General features: G+C 37.2%; 3 protein-coding genes across 3 annotated transcripts; 2 read left to right on the top strand and 1 right to left on the bottom strand.

Moving 5' to 3' along the window:
* Positions 1–679: 679 nt before the first annotated feature.
* Positions 680–2,290, top strand: LOC121808417 (protein CDI-like). Its single transcript, XM_042208896.1, has 2 exons — positions 680–1,017; positions 1,094–2,290. The coding sequence occupies exon 2, from the start codon at positions 1,118–1,120 to the stop codon at positions 1,895–1,897; it is 780 nt and encodes a 259-aa protein (XP_042064830.1). The 5' UTR covers positions 680–1,017; positions 1,094–1,117; the 3' UTR covers positions 1,898–2,290.
* Positions 2,291–2,963: 673 nt separating this feature from the next.
* LOC121808415 (D-glycerate 3-kinase, chloroplastic-like) lies at positions 2,964–6,076 on the bottom strand. Its single transcript, XM_042208895.1, has 12 exons — positions 5,768–6,076; positions 4,797–5,182; positions 4,604–4,683; positions 4,470–4,521; positions 4,337–4,378; positions 4,178–4,256; positions 4,072–4,103; positions 3,925–3,993; positions 3,725–3,799; positions 3,501–3,617; positions 3,365–3,415; positions 2,964–3,267 (listed from the first exon to the last, which is right to left on the bottom strand). The coding sequence occupies exons 1-12, from the start codon at positions 5,979–5,981 to the stop codon at positions 3,124–3,126; spliced, it is 1,341 nt and encodes a 446-aa protein (XP_042064829.1). The 5' UTR covers positions 5,982–6,076; the 3' UTR covers positions 2,964–3,123.
* A 3,826-nt stretch (positions 6,077–9,902) lies between these two features.
* Positions 9,903–13,567, top strand: LOC121806767 (katanin p60 ATPase-containing subunit A1-like). The gene is made up of 7 exons (XM_042206898.1): positions 9,903–10,268; positions 10,548–11,019; positions 11,568–11,765; positions 12,109–12,353; positions 12,499–12,657; positions 12,769–12,856; positions 12,999–13,567. The coding sequence occupies exons 1-7, from the start codon at positions 10,147–10,149 to the stop codon at positions 13,278–13,280; spliced, it is 1,566 nt and encodes a 521-aa protein (XP_042062832.1). The 5' UTR covers positions 9,903–10,146; the 3' UTR covers positions 13,281–13,567.
* The last annotated feature ends 2,124 nt before the right edge of the window (positions 13,568–15,691 follow it).

The following is a 15,691-nucleotide window of genomic DNA, read 5'->3' as shown; positions in this document are numbered from 1 at the left end:
ATCAAATATTACGGCTGTAGGTGATAATTTTTACTAAAAATGAAAAGAGTGCAAATAACTTGGGACTCCCAGAAAGGAATTAACACGGGACGGAGGGAGTACAATAGATTGGTCAAATTTCTCAATCTTGTTCGATCTTGTTCCATTATGGAATTATGTGATTTTATATGTAGGGGAAATTTGAGAATTTGAGAAGAGGCAAATATAAAGAAATTGCAAAAAAAAAAAAATGCAAAATTGACAAAATAGCATATAGTTAAAAATATTTGAGGAGGGGCATTAGCCCCACCTTGACATAAGGTGGATCCGCCCGTGATGATGCTGTCATGCTCCCTAATTGAAGAGAAATTAAAGTAAAAAAAAAAGAATAAAGTAAGTATGAAATATTTTGACCTAAAAAAGAAATGACTTAATTGTAATGAAGGGACTCAAAAAGAAATAGAATGTCTCAAAAAGAAATACAACTCCACTCTAATAAGATGGATTAAGTAATAAACTATCCCTATAATGATAAATTCATCATAATTAAGATAATTATTAAAAATTGGATCTTGCACGAATGCGAGGTTAACAAAATCAAAGATTTTGTATTGGAATAGATTTTTGATGTAGATGAAGAGTAACAAGGATAAAATTTAAATCACATGAATACATAAAATAAATGAATGAAGTAGTCCACAATCTAAAACACTGGAAAGAAAAAGAAGATTAATGATGCGTTTACAGAGCTAATAAAAGAGAGAAATAAATAGAGCCTAAATTTACAGCTCTAAATCCCCGCAATCACGGAACCGACATTCTCTCGTGGTGAAGAAATGCTAAAACGCGCAATTCCTCTTCCCTCCGTTATTGCACTTGAATTTTTGTGATCCTAATCAAAGAAAACGACATTGCTTCCCTACCAGGAAACCTCTTCTCCGCGTCGCATTGCCCAATCAACTCTTTCACAACTCCTCATTACATTACACATATGCTGCATTCGCCTATTTCCCCCTCATCCCAGATCTGCTGAGCTAGGTACATTGCTTGTTTTGCACTTGTTTGTACCAATAAAAATGCGATCTTGATTGTATTCACAAATGTTTTGATGCAGCTTTGCACTTTCTAGCTGGAACCCATGGCGGATTTGCATCCCTCCAACGGTGTTGAGGTACTTAATTCCGATCCCGTCTCCAACGGGAATGCGAAGGGTTTCAAGATTTTCGTAGGGTATGATCCTAGAGAAGACATCGCTTATGAGGTGTGCCGTTATTCTTTGTTGAAGAGGGCTTCGATCCCAATCGAGATCTCCCCAATTAAGCAGTCTGAGTTGCGTGAAATGGGGGTTTATTGGCGTGAGAGGGGGAAATTGGAGAGCACTGAGTTCTCGTTTTCGCGTTTCTTGACGCCTTATCTAGCGAACTATGAGGGATGGGCCATGTTTATGGATTGTGATTTCTTGTACTTGGATGACATCAAGAAGCTAGTGGACTTGATTGATGATAAGTACGCGATAATGTGCGTGCAGCACGACTACACGCCTAAGGAGACCACGAAGATGGATGGTGCAGTGCAGACTGTGTATCCTAGGAAGAATTGGTCTTCCATGGTCTTGTACAATTGTGGTCACCCCAAGAATAGGAGCTTAACCCCTGAGATAGTGAATAATGAGACGGGGGCGTTTCTCCATAGGTTTCAGTGGTTGGAGGATGATGAGATTGGGGAGGTCCCGTTTGTGTGGAACTTCCTTGTAGGCCACAACAAGGTTGTTGAGGGCGATGAGAGCACGTTGCCTAAGGCCATACATTACACGCTTGGTGGGCCGTGGTTTAAGGAGTGGAAGGATTGTGAGTTTGGCGATCTTTGGCTGAGTGAATTAGAGGATTACCAGACGGGCGCTGTGAAGAAGGGAGATTAGGGGAGTGCATAGAGGAGGTTGTTCCTTTCGCCATTGTGTTTGGTCATGTTTTGCTTGATGGTTATGTTAAGTGGTGGAGGTGATGATGTTGTGTGTTAAGTTGCTAAGTAGTTGCATCTCCTTGTAGATGTATTCTTTCTTTCCCCCTTGTTTGTTGGTGGTATAAAATCTGAGATTTCTTTAGATCAAACAAAGCATTTTTTTTCTGATGGTGATTAGTACTTGGACAATATAAGAGAGAGGAGAGTGTAAAAGAGGTACTAATATTGCATTTATAGCGCGATTTTTGTCGTGTGATGTCTCTGTATTCATTAGCTATAATTTATCTCATTGTATTACAGTATGTGTATGTCCCTGTATTCCTATATCAATAATATCTCACATTAGTCTGCAGCTGCCAAAGTTAGTTGTCTGATTCTTGGTCAGTAATTTATGTTTATGCATACAAATGGGATGAATAAGTGCTCCATTTCTTTGGAAGATCTATATTATGTGGCTGTGAAATTGTGTTCGCCCTCTTGTTTGAGCATCTGTTAAAGTGACAGATAATTTCATGTGCGCACATGGATGCCAGTTCCATCTGATTATGACAGATTCCACCCACATTCTTACACACAATTTCACCAGGAATAGGATACCTGTTTTCTTATTGCATAAAATGGGCCTAAAATGATCCCTGTAGCAGTTAATTTATGTGTTTGGCGATCAAGATAAAATTCAAGAACATCCCGCTCTCTAACACACACATACACACACTAGACAAATGAAGAACACTAAAAGTAGGTGTATTTGTTGTGGCACAGCTTCTTCACGATGTGTTGCTGTTGGTGCTGTGCTGAGACTTGTGAATGCTGCTTGGATGCTATTTGCTGTTGCTGCATTTAGAAACACACTGCAATTCATTTTCCTATCAGATGTATCATGTAACCATTTTTCTTACAAAGTTAAATTAGTTGCAATCTCAAAATTAATCGTAATCAATTCAGATAGTTCAATTTTAATGATACCAGATCAATTGTCAATACAACCAGAAGAGGACTGATACTCCCTAAAAAAAGAGAAAAAAAAAAGTAAAGAGGAGTGATACTTATATTGCGGTAAAAGAAAACAGAATGTTACAATAGGTTGAATCATCAAAACTGGAACTGTTACAATTGGTAAATCAGAAAATTAATTCACATTGAAAAGTTAAACCAGATTTGAAGCACAACCTGCAAGGAGTTGGCTTAATCAGCAAGGATGGGGTTCCGGCCCTCGTCGATTTCGACCACAAGTAGATGGTCCGGGTCCGACCCACTTGGCCCTTCAGCATAGAGGGTAGGGAGATATGCTTTGTATGCTGGCAGATATCTTGAAACGAAGTCGAAAACCTGCCATTGCAACATCAAGAAAGCAACCATAATTGTAATAGTTGCATATTTCAATCAAGCATAGAATCATTGAGTAGCATTTAGATCTCGAATTTACCTCCTCATCGGACATTCCAGGTTTTCCATCGTCTCTCATGGCAATCTCTGCCTGTAGACGCCCCAAGGAAGTCGTCAGAGAGACAGCACAGTAACATTTTCTAAAAGATACTAAGAAGGATGCATCTGCAGCTTACCTGCAATCGCCACTGATAAACGTAACTAGGGTCCTTAATCTTGATAACTATCCATGATTTGATGAACTTGTCCCATGCATCATAGTAGGCTTCTAAGTTTTTATTAACTACTTCAAGCTGCAATAATTTGTCCATAAGTGATCTTACAACCACATTTGACTGATATAATTGTAAGATACAGAAGTGGACGAAGGGAAGAAATTTCTACGTCCTACTTCTCAAACCTGTGGGTCGACAGCTTTCACAACTTCAGCAGGTACAGGCTTAAAACCAAGCATCCAACCCTCAAACAGGATAGCCTAATGAAAGTGAAAAGACGACTCATTATCAAAGTTAGATCCAATGTCAAGTGCCTTAATTTCACTCAATAGAACTTTTAAACCAGCTACGTTTTTTTTATCAACTACTATTGTGAACCACCTACCGATAGAGGGCCCTCCACTTCTGGCCACGTTGAAGGGTCAGCTCTGTCACCTCGACCTTTATATGCAGACTGGAAGATAAAAGAACAATACTAAATGCTTCACATCCTAAACATTTTGAGAAGAAGAGTCTGGTCTTGTGTGCCTACCTTGTCATAACGAGGAAGCTTCATTTTTGTGCCTGAAACTCGCATATTATGCCAACACAACATAATCAAAACAAGGAAAACAAGAAACAACTGTGGTTGGTCTAACCTTCTCTTGTCAATTTTTGCAGGGATGTCAGTGTCTCAACTGAAAAAGGAAGATCGTGGCTTCCAGCATTTCCACGGAACTGAAGGTTGAAGATTTTATGGTAAACAAACAACATTGATGAAAAGAAATCCGTTCGAGGAAAGACAGTGTTCTAGCTACCTCTAGAAGTGCATTGTCAGGATTGCTCTCCCGCAGTTTGCCCTAAAATGGATATTCCAGTTTTACGATAGTAAAAATACTTCAAAAGGGAGAACCCACCATATCAGTACGAGACATTATGAAAAGTGTTTACCTGGCCCTCCGCGGTCAGATAAAAATCATCTATAGATATAGTTGCAGTCTTTCTGAAATCGAGTTATCAGTTTTAACATCTTGCAATGATGATCAAATAATACTATCAACTAATATTACCATTTTATACTCTACCTCCCAGTGATTTCGAAAAGGAAACTCAGGGCGAATACGAGTGTGGTCTTGCCACAGCCTTGTGGTGCACTGAAACCAATCTGCATTGACAGGAAATGAAATTACAAAATATGAAAGCCACAAGCCATTACTATCTATTGAAGATACAATAGAGTTACTATCTATAGAATCAAAGAAATCATCTGAATTGTACCATTAATGGGGGGATATCATCTTCATCTTTGAACTTAGAACTGTGAAGACTGATTTCCTCTTCACACCACAAGAAAACTGGTATATAGTAATGGTATATCCGGACTTTTTGAGGCTCTGTCAGAAAGAGTTCATTAAGCCGAAACAATCTGCAGAGCTGTGATCCACATAAGATCCACTTGTCGATGGATTCAGCCACCTTATCCGGGGTCAGACTGACTTTGTCCAGGAGAGGACCCGAGCATATAAAATCATAGAGATCCTCCACTGCAGAAACTTGAGCTGGTTTTGTAGGAAGCGCGGAAACTGACAAAGCTTCCCTCCTTTCCTGACCAGCAGTTTTATCATGAAAAGAAGATGTGTCTTTTATCCATGAACATTGACTCCCTGCATCATAATGAAGGCTCAGCTCAGTAAGGAAAAAGACTTGATTGATAATATAAAAATACTAGCAGCATTTTATGAACTATGTTGCAAAAAAGTAGATCAATGGTTCAGAACAATCAAATTTGATGCACTTATCGTGATTTCATTAATGTCTAATTAGCCCCAATATTAACCAGCAGATTTCCGTTGACTTAATTATTTTAGCAGTTGAAGAACATTCAAGAGGAGATTATGGTTCGATCTTCATTTTTTTCACCCCTAGCAATCTACGAAACAGATTTCGATTTTTTCTAGAAAAAATAAGGTATAATTATGCTCTGCAAATCACATTTATAGGGCAATTTCACAATTTATGAATAACACAATCATATGAAAGACAAATCGTTAATTCTACAGAAAACCACAATTTAAAATTTTGAAATTCAAAAAACATCATCCACCTTCAATCAGGAATGAATACAGAACTCTCTAAACCAGAAATTGAAAAAAAAAATTAACAAATCATCTACGTAAGGAACTGAAATTTTAGATCACCGGTTTCAAGCACAGAATCAAACCAAATTAATCTGATTCAAAAAAAATTACCTGATGAATTCGATGACTGCATCGAGTGTAGCTGTGAGTAAGGTGCTCCGGTTTTGCGTGTAGAAACTGCGGAAATTGTGGGAAGTGGAGTCCATTTGGAAATATTCTTCCTCCAAAAATAGCAATTGGTAGAGTCATTTTTATTAAAATTATATAAAATGCAGCGTGGGGATGACGATGACGTCGGCGGGGATAGTACAGTCAGCACCGCCATTGTTAGCACTCTGCAAATGGGGAAGGAATACAAAAATGGTATTTTTGTGGTAAAATATTCGTAAAGATGATCAGTGTTGCATGGTTCAGAAAGATTTTCAATTCTGCCACGTCGGATGGATTGAGTCACTTAAATGCCCTCCTCAATGTCCTCATCCGTAAATACACTATCATAGATTTAAAAAGAATAATGAATTTACTACTTTTATATGGTTAAATTGTCATACGAATTTTTATTAATGGTTAAATTGTCATACGAATTTTTATTAAGGGCATCAGCATTGGGGCGCTATAGTCATACGAATTTTTATTAAGGGCATCAGCAGTGGGGCGCCCTATAGTGCCCCACGTCATCAGTTTTATCCTCCTACCTCCCCACCTGCAGTGGGGCGCCCTAAGGCGCGCCCTATGGCGCGCCACATCATCATTTTTTTAATATTTACAAAATCCATACGAATTTCAAAAACTAATAAATTAAAATATGAATTTCAATAACTTTATTTCATTTAATAAAAATTAATACATTACAATGCGAATTAAAAAAAACGCAAACTCAGATGTCGAACTACCGGACTCAGACGAACTAGAACTATTGGTGTCGTCGCCGAGATTCATTTTGGTTGGATGTTGAGAGAGAATATGTAAAGAGATAGTCGATATGTTCGTATGTACAAATGAATTAGAAACGAGATTTAAATAGAAAATCAAAAACGCGTGTCATCGTCCGCGACCATCGTCCGCGTAGCCCACAGTGGGGCGGACGATGGCCTATCGTCCGCGGCCATCGTCCACGTAGGCCGCAATGGGGCGGACGATGGACATCGTCCGCGCTATACTCCGCGCACTTAGTATAGGGCGCGACGATCGTCCGCGGCCTATGTCACGCACCCGCAATGGGGCGGACGATGGCGGGCGCGGACGATGCGCGCCATCGGGCGTGCCATCGTCCGCCCCATTGCGGATGGCCTAAGAGCATCCACAATGGCGGCGAGCGGACCGGCTAGCCGATCTCAGGCGCTCGCCGGTTCGCTCGCCGAACTATTGTAACCGGCGAGCGCCATTTCGGCGAAAAAATCGGCGAGCGCACGCCGATTCGCGAGCGCTGGGCGATGCGCTCGCTGGTCTGCTCGCCGCCATTGCAGGCTCCAGACCGACGAGCGAATTTTTTTTCTTTTCGAAACACTATATATACGCGTTTTGCACGTCATTTTCATTCGCACCACTTGTTTTAACGAATACTCTCTCTATCTTAATTTCTGTACAAGATCAACAACGTGAAATGGAGAACAACAACGAAGGTACTCCAATGACGAGCGGGGTCTCAAACTCCCCCGGTACCCGTGGGAGGTGTATGGGGTCCGATGCCCGGGTACTACAACATGTACCCGTGACAGCAGATGATGCCCAGCAATGTACTTTTTAAATAATGTAATTTTTTTTAAATTAATGTATTTTTTTAATGTACTTTTTTTAAAATTAATGTATTTTTTTAATGTACTTTTTTTAATTTAAATAATATTATTGAATTTTCGCGTATCTATGTCGTAAATTTAATTCCGTATTTTGTGTGATTGTCAATTATTTGTTTTATATAATTAGGAGTGATGTGTCTAGGCTATTGTTGGGCTATTTGCTTGTACTGATGATGTGGCAGGAGGATTTTTAGTGCTGATGATATGGCAGGAGAAGTTTGTGGCTGGGCTATGACTGTGCTATTGCTGGGCGAAAGCCATTGTGGATGCTCTAAATTTTAGTATGTCTTATATTTGTTTAAATTAGAATAATTGATTATTAAGTTTGAAAATTTTGCAATCATCCCATATATTCTAATTTAGGTAAAAATAATAAAATTACATACGTGGACAAAACGAGCATGTTTGATAATATTTTGTCAAATAATTCATTATGCTTGATTAAATTTTGATTGATCTCATTGAACTATAAATCGTCGAGTTTGAAAATTTTACAATCATTCCATCTTTCTTAGTTTGAGTAAAATCGAGGTTAATGTGTTTATGTGAACAAAACAATGTAAATGGGAGAAGATTGTTTTAAGCATGACTAAAAAACATCGTTTTATATATAAATAGGACAATGAAAAAAAAACTGATTTATCATGATTTAATATTCCATTTTAAAAATCATACGGAACAAATCATAATTTGAGCATATTTCATAATTTAAATCACTATTGATTAGTACACATATACACCTCATCGTTTAAACTTTAAATCAATAAATGTGTGATGGCCATTATCATTGTAGGCCACTGAAAACTTGTGATCATTGCAAATTTTTCAAACTTAATAACACCAACTAAAATTTGAACAAGTATAATATCTTTAACCTAATGAAAAAATGATTCCTCAGATATACTTCGTGCGTTTCACGGTAGTTGAGTCATTTTATTTTTTTGCACTCATTTTTAAAAAATAATAATAAATAGTAAAAGTGGAGAAAAAATAAAGTGAGAGAGAATAATATAAAGAAAAGTCTTATCTAGATTATTCTCTCTCTTACTTTACTATTTCTCTACTTTAACTATTTATTATTATTTTTCAAAAACGAGTGCAGAAAAATTAATGACTCAACTGCCACGGAACAGAGGGAGTATTATTATTTTCTTTTTAATTTCTCCAAGTTAATTTTTTAACGGTTGCTTAAGTAAAGCTTATATTATTTTCAAAAACTTAATTAATGTCTACTTTTATCTTTTCCCTTGAATTTGAACTTCAAAGTTTGAAGAACCATGAGCTTTGAGCACCACTTATTACTAGGCCATATTTACTTGTGTCACGTTAGAAATGGGCCTCCTTATATTTATGACTATGGGCTCCATTCCATTCGATGTTATAATAGAGTGTATTTTTCTAAAGGGGGTTTTAAATTCTTCAATCTATATGCCCCTCCCAAAATTCCAAAATTAAGGTAATAGCATTGAGAGCATCCCGTGCTCTTGCCAATGAGCATGGATGTGAGCCCGACCCCACTTATTCTGCATACTCTTAGGTAAGAGCACAACACCCACATCCATGCTCTTCCTCAAGGCGAGCACAAGGGTCTCACCATTCCATTATTCAATTTAAATAAAAACATTTCCATAAAATTAAAATGCATTAAAAATATTCGAAATAATATTACAAAATACATTAAAAATAACATAATTAAAATCCTAAAAATTAAAAATTACATAATTAAACTCCTAAAAATTAAAAATTACATAATTAAACTCCTAAAAATTAAAAATTACATAATTAAATTCATAAAATTAAAAAACCCATTACTTGTGGCCGAATTTCGGCCACATGTGTTTGATTAAGTTTTTTTGTAGCTCAACGTGGGTTCGGGTATCGCCCATTGTGTGCCTTGATTCGATCCTCTCACCCACCGTCGTATGCACACCTCAGAGATGAATGAGAGATGATTTGATGTGAAAAATGGATGATGAATGTGTGTATTTATAGATGATTTTAGGGAAAAAATTTAAAAAAAATTCAAAAAATATAGAAAAACGGGCAAAAAAACGGCCATTTTTTGGGATTGTGATTTTTTTTTTGGTATTATTTTTTATTTTTAAAAAAAATGATTTTCCACCGGATATGCCGTTGGCCAATCAGAACGTGCCACGTCGCCTGCTCGCTAACACGGACGTGCTCGATGCATCGAGCAGCGCCGTGCCAGCGGCGCGAGCGCAACGGTGGACAGCGTCTCCGTGCCGCTGGCACGAACGGACGGACGGCTGCTGCATGCTCGCCGATGTGGATGCTCTAATGTGCATTCGTCTATACAATTTTTTTTGGGCAGTGACTATGATACTGGAGTTTTGTTTTTAAAAAAATAATCATTGTTAAAGAATTGATTAATATTCAGTGTAATTAAATTGATTGATTTTTAATTTGTTAAAGGAAAGCTAACTAAGCTTTTTCTGTTCAGTAAATAACCCCTTGGCCATTTCTGCTCTGTCGAGGTGACCGTCGTCCCCATTTCTGTGGCGTCAACTCCACCGAATTTGAACCCACTGCCCACACACCATTGATACGTATCCGTTGCGTTTCATTTCACCAACCCTCCTGCAAATTTTGATATCTTGATTTCAGCTCGGTATTCAAACCCTAACTTAGCCAATCCTATTTAATTCGTTTGCGAGAAAGAGAGAAATAGTACAAATGGTGGGTGCTTCTCTGGCGGGTTTGCAAGATCATGTGAAGCTAGCTAGAGAGTACGCAGTGGAAGGACTCTACGACACTGCCGTTATCTTTTTCGATGGGGCCATTGCTCAGATCAACAAGTAATTTACCTTTTCTTTTTTTTTTGTGAATTGCGCTTGCCCAATTTTGCTATCTGTTTGAATTTCAGTTCATGATAATTTGGGCTAATCTGAGCTTTACCTGTAAGATGAATTTCATGTTGTCTAATTTAGTCGTGCGAGAATAGTGAGGACAGGAAATTAAAGAAAGGCTGGATTTTGTTACTAATTTTTATTGAATGTATGTTTTATGGGTGAAAATTGTTTCATTAATCTGATTTAATCAGCATTGTCGTTTGAGATCGTCGATTTTTGTGTTAGGCATTTGAATACAGTTGATGACCCATTGCTTCGTACGAAATGGATGAATGTGAAAAAAGCCATATCAGAAGAAACAGAGGTAGTGAAGCAGTTGGATGCTGAGAAAAGGTCGTTTAAGGACGTTCATGCTGGTAGACGGCCTAGTTCTCCTCCTATTTCGACCAAATCATCTTTTGTTTTCCAACCACTGGATGAGTACCCTACGTCTTCTGGTGCCTCTATGGATGACCCTGACGTGTGGAGGCCTCCTAGTCGAGATCATACAGGTAGGAGACCTGCAAGAAGCGGTCAAGTGGGTATGAGGAAGTCACCACAAGATCCTACTTGGGCTCGTGGGGGTGCAGCTAAAACAGCTCCACGTGGAGGTAGGACAGGCGCTTCTAGTAAGGTCAACGCTGGAGTCCGAGCATCAAGTACTGTTAAGAAAGGCTCTGCCAAGTCTACCTCAGGCTCAGGGAAATCAGATTCCGTAGTAAGTTACAGTGACAGATGCGGTAGTTATTTTTCAGTGTGCTTGTTAACTCTAGCACTTGGAAATAAAAATATTTTGACACATTTTCTCTGTTATAGTTTGTCATGTAAGAGACCATCTGACTACAGCTAGTAATTACTACCAGATACGGTTGTGCTTAAAACTTTATGCTAATTCGAGTATTCATGTGGATATTAAATCTGATCTGGATAGATTAGGAATTTAGGACATAATTTAATGCTCATGATGATAGGTGTTCTTTTATGTTCATATTTCATTCTTTTTTTGTCTATGTTTATAGTGTTAGAATAAAGTAACAAATAAAAATGCTGTCATTCCTACGCGTGATGAAAAATCTGCATCATAAGAATGCTTGACATATACTACAAGATAGCTTTTTCCTGCTCTTTCGTAATGTTAATAGTAGTTATTTTAATAAACTGATTTAAACTCTGGTTATTATAATTTTGGAATTTCGCAGTTTGTTCTTATTCAACCATCCATAAATATTCTCCTTGTAATTTGCATAACTTTGTAAAAATTTTCAGAATGGGGACTCTGAAGAGGGAAAACCCAAAAAAGTACAGTATGAAGGACCTGATGCCGACTTGGCAGCTATGCTTGAAAGGGATGTCTTGGATTCCAGTCCTGGTGTTAGATGGGATGATGTGGCTGGGCTAAGTGAAGCAAAAAGACTTTTAGAGGAAGCTGTGGTGCTTCCTCTGTGGATGCCTGAATATTTCCAGGTATTTGATATTGGTTGAAGATAAATGATCCTACACTATTGTCATGCTCATACCTACCTAACTAGTTTACTTTTTCTTAATATATGTTGCTAGCTTATCTTTCTAGTTTCTAGTCTGTTTGTCTAACTTGATCTGGAATCCAGAGTATATCTTAATAGTGAGTGATCCACTTTGTTACTGCTTAGTTTTTCTGAAGTTGCTGAATGTGGGCATCTGTTTGAACTTACTAGAACTTAGTACTGTTCTTTCTTAGCTGCATGTGTTTTAAATTTATTTGATAAGAGTGATTGAGATCTGGAAAACTAAGTGCCTATCATATGATCTAAAAGTTCTGTTGTCCCAGGGAATCCGCAGGCCGTGGAAAGGTGTCCTCATGTTTGGCCCCCCAGGTACTGGAAAAACTCTTCTTGCTAAAGCGGTTGCAACTGAGTGCGGGACAACATTCTTCAATGTTTCTTCTGCGACCTTGGCTTCAAAATGGCGTGGAGAAAGTGAAAGAATGGTTCGGTGTTTATTTGATCTGGCACGAGCTCATGCTCCAAGTACCATATTTATAGATGAGATAGATTCTTTGTGCAATTCTCGTGGGTAAGAAGAAGTTACTTCTCTCTTATGTTATAATGGGAGGAAAGTCTTTATTCTGCATGTCTTCATGGGAATCATGACTTCTAGAGCCAAATCGTAAGTTCTGAGCCAAGCCCCCTGATTCATAAATTTTTTCCCATTTTTCTAGGGCTTCTGGAGAACACGAATCATCCAGGAGAGTGAAGTCTGAACTTCTAGTTCAGGTAGATGGGGTCAACGCTTCCTCAACCAATGAGGACGGCACACGCAAGATTGTGATGGTTTTAGCAGCTACAAATTTTCCTTGGGATATAGATGAAGCATTGAGGTTAGGCCTTTTTTTCATTTTCATAAAGAGTTTAATTTCCCGCTATACGTTTACACTTAGTCATTACTAGTTACCTAACTTACCTCTTGATTTTTTCCACAATGAATGCAGGAGGCGGTTGGAGAAAAGAATCTACATTCCTTTACCAAATTTTGAAAGTCGCAAGGAGCTGATACGGATAAATGTGAAAACTGTGGAGGTAACATCTTATTGATCAGTTCATTGACATGGGAATATCATAACATCCAAAAGTACTTTTGTCTCGTTTTTTTTTTCCTTTTCTTTTCATGTGGTTATGCTGCTGTTTTGGGATTTCCCAATCTCATTATCAATACCATCAGGTGGCTCCAGATGTTGATATTGACGATGTTGCCCGCCGTACAGAGGGATACAGTGGAGACGATCTGACAAATGTTTGTCGTGATGCCTCATTGAACGGAATGAGGCGCAAGATAGCAGGGAAGACTCGTGATGAGATCAAGAACATGGCCAAGGATGAGATTTCAAATGATCCGATTGCAATGTGCGACTTTCTAGAAGCCATCACCAAGGTCCAGCCTAGTGTTTCAGCAGCTGATATTGAGAAACATGAGAAGTGGTTTGCTGATTTTGGATCAGCTTAACTGAATCTCCTGTGATATTCGGTACAATACCTCCCTTCGTCTCTTTCCCGATATCCTTCTTGTTGGTCTCTGTGCTTCGTGTGTTTGGTTTGCTACTATCAAACGACGATACGAACTATAGCCCCGAATCCTTTTTATTCCTCAGGTATCTGCATTTAAGTGAGCTGTTTGTTTATGGTGAGAAGCTTCTCAAGTTCTCTTGTGTTCTTCGTTTTTTAACATATCTACTAATGATCCAAATCTTTATTGATCTTTTGTATCGAGAAATCGATCTGCATTTCCTCTAATTTCTGTGTTGTGGGATCTTTTTTTATTTTTTATTTTTTATTTTTTATTTTTTTCTTTTGAGGTGGAACATCCTCCAAGAACTTGGGGAGTTTCTTCCAATTCTTTTTACTCTGTAGTTTATTTGTGACGTTTGAATATCGTCAAAAAAATCCCAATATTGTAAGGATTTTTTACTAGGGAAACCTTGCGATATTATTTTTTTTAAATAAGGCTAATATGTTGGGTGCAAAAATGCAATTTTTAAAATATTGGGATATATGTTAGATTTTAACCAAACGCTTGAATATATTAGGCTATTATTTCTTATAATAGTATACATTTGAATGTACTTACAAACATAAATGCCTAATACAAATTTATTTAAATGCTTGCACTAAAATATACTCCTTTAATATAAAAAATATTTTAATGATCGAGTTTCGTGAAAAGATTATTTATCTAACTACAAATATCTGATTCTTTTATTACTAGAAAAGTAGAAATCCCCTAAATACTTTAATTCATAAGTAATATTTTCACTAAACGAAATTAGAACGGCCATATAAGTTGAACTAAATACGAAAGCCAAATTTGATTTTGTCATATACAATGTGGGAAAAATCGACTCATTCATTTGGTAGTGAGATTTTCGATTTATCACAAAATGCTCCATCGCAATCTCCGTCGATATAATATCTTACATTGTTATGAATTCTTTTATTATGAGCAAAATAATCGTAATTTACTATGAACATTTCTACATTACTTTTAACATATATATGCACTTATTCTCAAAGCCATTATTCTTTTATGCTCACATAGCAAATCATATATTATCATGAGAATCTCACGTCTTCAAAAGTAATCAACAAATAGCAAATCATACTATATTTTTGTTCACCTTGAATCTCTATTTCCAATTGCACCAAAAATTATGAGAGACTCTCATTTCCTCCTACTCTTTTCATTCGTCATCCTCGTCCTCTGTCTCCCCATTCGGACACTCGGTAGGTGCAGAGTCTTTTGAATTCGACCTCTCCTCATTTTTGCGTAGACATGTAAAAAAAGTTACTATTTCGTGTTTAAATAAAGCTCGAGTTTGGCTTGATTGTATATAGGTGTAGGTGACGATCCTTGTAAAGATGCGTTTTGTGGACAAGGAACATGTGCGCCCTCGGCCTCGGGTACCAATTATACTTGCACGTGTAAGCTTGGATGGAAGCATGGTTTTGATGCACGTGCTTGTATTTTACCGATTTGTAAGTGTCTCATGTTCATTTATTGTCTATATTGTTACATACTTTTATTGAGATTATGATGAACTCTGATTATTGTTTTTTACTTTTGATTTTCAAATTAATCTTAATTGTGTTAATTAGAAGCACATTATTTTCTTTTATCCGGAATTGCATCTCGTTGGTGTCAAACGCAATTTAAATATTTATTTTAAAAGAGATGATGTTGCATAAAATTTGATTAGCTATTTTCTTTAAATATAAAGATTTGAAAAAACTGATTCAACATTTGCAGGCACTATAGACTTCGAGTGCGGGAACAATGCGCCTCCGCCGCCACCGCCTCCGCCGCCACCTGGTCTTACACTTCCACCATTTCTTGATCCTTTGAGCGGTAAATTATTTTATAATCATTAGCAGGGAATATATCAACATAACTATCCTTAAATTAGAAAATAGTATTAAGAGGGATATAATTAATAAATGAAATATATTGTATCATAATTAAATGCACTTGATTATAAATTTATAATATACTAGCGAACCAAACTGTGCAAATAAATGAAATAATAATCTCTTATATAGTTGTACATTCATTATCTTATATAGGATATTTGTTATTTCATTTATTAATATTCCCCTTCAATTTTGTTGGAATTTTATTTTTCTAATCGGGTCAGATCACATGGAATTTACCAACACGTTATTGGATTAGATTTCAAGTCCAAATATACCGAAGAGTTAGTTATTTTCTTTGTTTTTGACCCAAATATACTACTATTGGATTAAAAGTTTCAGCCACAGTCAATGATCCACTCTAATATCACAATAGATATATATGGAGTTCCAACTTAGAAACCAACTAGTGAAATGTTGAATAATTCATAAGACTTATACTCCCTCCGTCCA

This window comes from Salvia splendens, chromosome 6 (assembly GCF_004379255.2).
Source record: "Salvia splendens isolate huo1 chromosome 6, SspV2, whole genome shotgun sequence".
Lineage (NCBI taxonomy): Eukaryota > Viridiplantae > Streptophyta > Magnoliopsida > Lamiales > Lamiaceae > Salvia > Salvia splendens.
The sequence above is the reverse complement of the archived record's forward strand: the minus strand, read 5'-3'. Positions and strand labels throughout refer to the sequence as shown.

Excerpts from the sequence above, each read along its gene's own strand:
- LOC121808417 (XM_042208896.1), top strand. The coding sequence starts at position 1,118 with ATGGCGGATTTGCATCCCTCCAACGGTGTTGAGGTACTTAATTCCGAT.
- LOC121808415 (XM_042208895.1), bottom strand. The coding sequence starts at position 5,981 with ATGGCGGTGCTGACTGTACTATCCCCGCCGACGTCATCGTCATCCCCA. Across the intron at positions 4,684-4,796 it reads ATGATATCCCCCCATTAATG|ATTGGTTTCAGTGCACCACA; the intron begins GTACAATTCAGA and ends CTGTCAATGCAG. Across the intron at positions 3,800-3,924 it reads AAGTGGAGGGCCCTCTATCG|GCTATCCTGTTTGAGGGTTG; the intron begins GTAGGTGGTTCA and ends CACTTTCATTAG.
- LOC121806767 (XM_042206898.1), top strand. The coding sequence starts at position 10,147 with ATGGTGGGTGCTTCTCTGGCGGGTTTGCAAGATCATGTGAAGCTAGCT. Across the intron at positions 10,269-10,547 it reads GCCATTGCTCAGATCAACAA|GCATTTGAATACAGTTGATG; the intron begins GTAATTTACCTT and ends TTTTTGTGTTAG. Across the intron at positions 12,354-12,498 it reads TCTTTGTGCAATTCTCGTGG|GGCTTCTGGAGAACACGAAT; the intron begins GTAAGAAGAAGT and ends CCATTTTTCTAG.